Source organism: Lactuca virosa, chromosome 1 (assembly GCF_052849685.1).
Source record: "Lactuca virosa cultivar CGN04683 chromosome 1, Lactuca_virosa_CGN04683_v6, whole genome shotgun sequence".
NCBI lineage: Eukaryota > Viridiplantae > Streptophyta > Magnoliopsida > Asterales > Asteraceae > Lactuca > Lactuca virosa.
This window is the reverse complement of record NC_136426.1, coordinates 94,686,433-94,690,236: the sequence shown is the minus strand read 5'-3', so window position 1 is coordinate 94,690,236 and position 3,804 is coordinate 94,686,433. Positions and strand designations below refer to the sequence as shown.

The window sequence follows — 3,804 nt, the reverse complement described above, 5'->3', positions numbered from 1 at the left end:
ATTAAATTTTGAAAAAAAAAAAACATTACAACCTAACCTTAATCTTACTCCATCAAGAACACAATAAACACCAGCAACAAGAACATTAAATTGATTGAAAACTAAAAAAAAAATTGGGTCAAAAACAAAAAATTGTGAAATATTATGGGTTCGTCAGGAGAAAAAAAGTATTTTTCTTTTTTGAAGAAAGATAGTTGATTACAGAAAATTACAGTAAACCTTGAAAAACTGATATAAAAATTTAAAAAAATGCTGAGGGTTTTTTTGAAAACAAAGACTTCATGATTAAACAAAAAAAAAATCCAAAATACGTAAAATTTTCTAAAACATAAGCCAACATTTTAATTAGAAAAAATACACATTCTTTCGTATGAATCATATCATTTCGTATGAAACCAGTCAACGACAACCCATTTGGTATGAATCATATCATTTCTTATGATCAGTATCACCACTTCTTTTCTTCTCAAAAAATCGAATTATCTTGGAATAATACTTCCAATCAGAATGCGAAGGTGTTATCGCAGGTTCTCCAAATGGATGATCTTTCACATAGCTTTGCACATCTTTAGCTTCCGCAAGTCCATCCAAAAACAGTCGTAACTCCCCATTTGGACCTAATCAACATTTTTCAACAAAAAAAAAAAAAAACATTTATATAAAACAATATCCATAAACGAGCTATAAATCTACACATTTTACCTAAAAAATCATCATCTTCATTATCAATATCGTACTTCTTTGGGCAAATGGCAGTGTTGGGCTGCAACAAACGAGAAAGAATTAATGTCAATATTCATATACACATAAATGATAAATCAACATATCTTACACATAAAACAATAAAATTATAAAATAATACAGGATTCAACAGAGCTTTCTCAGTATCCGTGATCAACAACGTGTTAGACGACGAGTACTTTGAGTACTTCTCCCATACGTATTTAAGTTCTTTCAAGAACACCGGCTTGTTTTCGTTCCACAAACACATGAACCCTGTATTTGTGCATTGATTTTGATCCTGATAAAGGCAAATAACATCAAAAACTTCATAAAAGTAAAAAACAAACAGCAAATTGATTCAAAAATTTTACAAAAAATTGTAATGGAAGTGAGTTTAGAGTTCATACTCACCCAAGTGAACAAGAACTTGTTTTTCTCTTCTCCGATAACATGGGTAAGAACTTTTTGTATGTTATGCCTAAAAGAAATCAATATACATGAAATCAAGCAAATATATTCCAAAGGAAAGAAGTGAATACACGAAATCAATGGTACGAACTCCATTGCTGAAGACCATAGCCCCACTTCGAATCTTTCGAAGCAAAACTTCAAGAATTCCTCACAAAAAGGCCTCTTGTAAACTGTATAAACACACTTATTATTGATCAAAATTTTGATTATACACTGATACCCTTGTACTCAAATGTAATCATGGTTTTTGTTTTTTACTCACCCAGAAAATTTCCGTACGAGAAATCAGGGCGGCGGTTCTTGGGAATAGTGGCCGGACTGCGACGATGGGCTCGGTGAACGATGATGCCGGCGAGAGGAATCACAAGCAGTTTCTTTTTGGGACCGAGGGTAAGTTTATCGAGAGAAATACCCAAATCGATCTTTGTTTCGTTTCCATCTTCTTCTTCTTTGCTGCTTCGACTGTTATCAGAAGCAACAATGACATTCTTGATCTTGGATTCTTTGTCTGCCATTTTTGATTTAGGGTGAGTTTGGATGTGATATGGAACGGTTTATATCGATGGCAACTGGGAAACCAGCAGTCGTTTGGGAGATTCAGGAAGGAAAGAGATGAGATGCTTCTCTTGAGTTTCTTGGTAATTAAGTACTTTTAAACATACTTTTTGTACCTCCTTTAATCGTTTTTTTAGACCGGAGGGAAAGGTGTGATCGAAACCACACTCTCTTCGCCACTATATAAGCGTCACGTCATTTTTTACCATACAAGTGTGGTTTCTTGCAACACCAAGGGAGTGATGACACACTTTTATTTTATTTTGTTTTTTTAACTATTTTAATTTAATAAAACTTCTTTTTTAATAAAAAATATAATTTTAAAAAGATAATATTTCATTAATTAAAAATACAAATACCATACATTACTTAAGTTAAAAAAAACCTAAAAATTTAGAAAAAAAAACAAATTAGACATAAAACCTACAACTTAAAAAAAACACACCAAACGATTAAAAAATTAGAAGAAAAGAATAAAGATTTTGGAAGAAGACATTTTTAAAAAAATTGGAAGAAAAGAGTAAAGATTTTGGTTGAAGGTTGTGTAAATAATAAAGATTGTGTAAATAATGGTAATTTATATATAGAGTAAAGTAAAAAAATAAAATAAATAAATAAATAAATTCAGTCAAAAGACCGTTCAACGGTCAACAAGGCACGAAACCAATCAGAGCATGCGGCCATTTCCAGCCATACTGCGGCCAAAACCGCAGGGAACCGCACCCAAGGGACGGTGTTTGCGGTCCAGGTGACAAGGGTGCGGCTTGGAACCGCAGTCCACTCCTTCAAGCCTTAGTAGGTTACATTTACGTGGTTTTAACAAATAACCGTTCCTAACGTTCATTTAAATTACTTTTTTTTGCCATTATTATTTTTATTATTATTATTATTATTATTATTATGTAAAATACAAACCCATGTAGTATACGATAAGATATAAAAAAAATGTTATATATTAAATTTTTTGATTTTGAATATGTTTATATTTAGGGAAAATATCAAGAATAAATTGTTAATAAATTTAAAACTCCTTAAATTTAGAGATTTATATTAAATGAATTAAAAAATATGAAAAAATAGTAAGACAATGAGACGTTTTATAAAGATTATCTAGAAGAAAATTGAAATTCAATTTTCAACTCTTTAAATTTTGGGATTTAAATCCAAGTGATATATATATATATATATATATATATATATATATATATATATATATATATATATATATATATATATATATATATATATATATATATATATATATATATATATATATATATATATATATATATATATATATATGAGAGTTCAATTGAGAAAAAAAAAGGTTGAGAATGAGGGAATCATTCTCAGCCACACATTTATTTTGCCGCAAAACACTTAGACGTACCGGCGGAAATGGATAACGGATAAATATGTGTTTTCCAACCAAACATGTTTCCTTAAACTATGCTAATCATTACCTTAATATACACAAAAACATACTCTTTATTTGTTTTTTTTTTATTTTTAGAAAGTCATTTTTATCGAAAAATTATTTTAAATATATCAAAATTCATAATTTTTTATTTTCTATAAATAGACATTCATATTGATATAGTTTTAAGATAAAATAATTTTTTTTTTTAGAGTTTCAGCTCTTGTTATTCATAAGTGAATAAAAATTTGATCAGATTTTTATTACAGTACATTCGTTATTCACTTATGAATAAAATGTATGTTTTTTTTATAGTTTAAGTATCGTTCATATATGAATATGAAACGTAATAAAGTTTTCTTATTTAAAATATATTTTTTACATCATCTTTCGTCATATATTATATTTATATATGAATAAAACGTGTAGTAGTTGTCGTCATATTTTATATTCATATATGAATAAAACATTTATCTATTTTTGTTACAGTTAATTTGTTATTCATATATGAATAAGTAGTATAAATGATACTTAAACTGTAAAAAAAATTAATTATATATTTTTATTCATAACTGAATAACGAATGTACTGTAGCAAAAATCTGATGCAGTTTTATTCACTTATGAATAACGATAGCT

The 3,804-nt window shown here is 28.1% G+C and overlaps 1 protein-coding gene across 2 annotated transcripts; it reads right to left on the bottom strand.

Moving 5' to 3' along the window:
• Nucleotides 1-299: 299 nt before the first annotated feature.
• LOC145151502 (putative FCP1 homology domain-containing protein C1271.03c) lies at nt 300-1,823 on the bottom strand. Of its 2 annotated transcripts, XM_079075348.1 has the most exons (6): nt 1,457-1,823; nt 1,283-1,364; nt 1,135-1,201; nt 863-1,021; nt 703-763; nt 300-617 (listed from the first exon to the last, which is right to left on the bottom strand). In XM_079075348.1, exons 1-6 carry the CDS (start codon nt 1,707-1,709, stop codon nt 430-432), a joined length of 810 nt encoding a protein of 269 aa, XP_078931474.1. In that variant the 5' UTR covers nt 1,710-1,823; the 3' UTR covers nt 300-429. The 2 variants fall into 2 exon arrangements, with proteins under 2 accessions (XP_078931474.1, XP_078931472.1); XM_079075346.1 differs by having other exon boundaries at nt 1,135-1,364.
• Nucleotides 1,824-3,804: the final 1,981 nt, after the last annotated feature.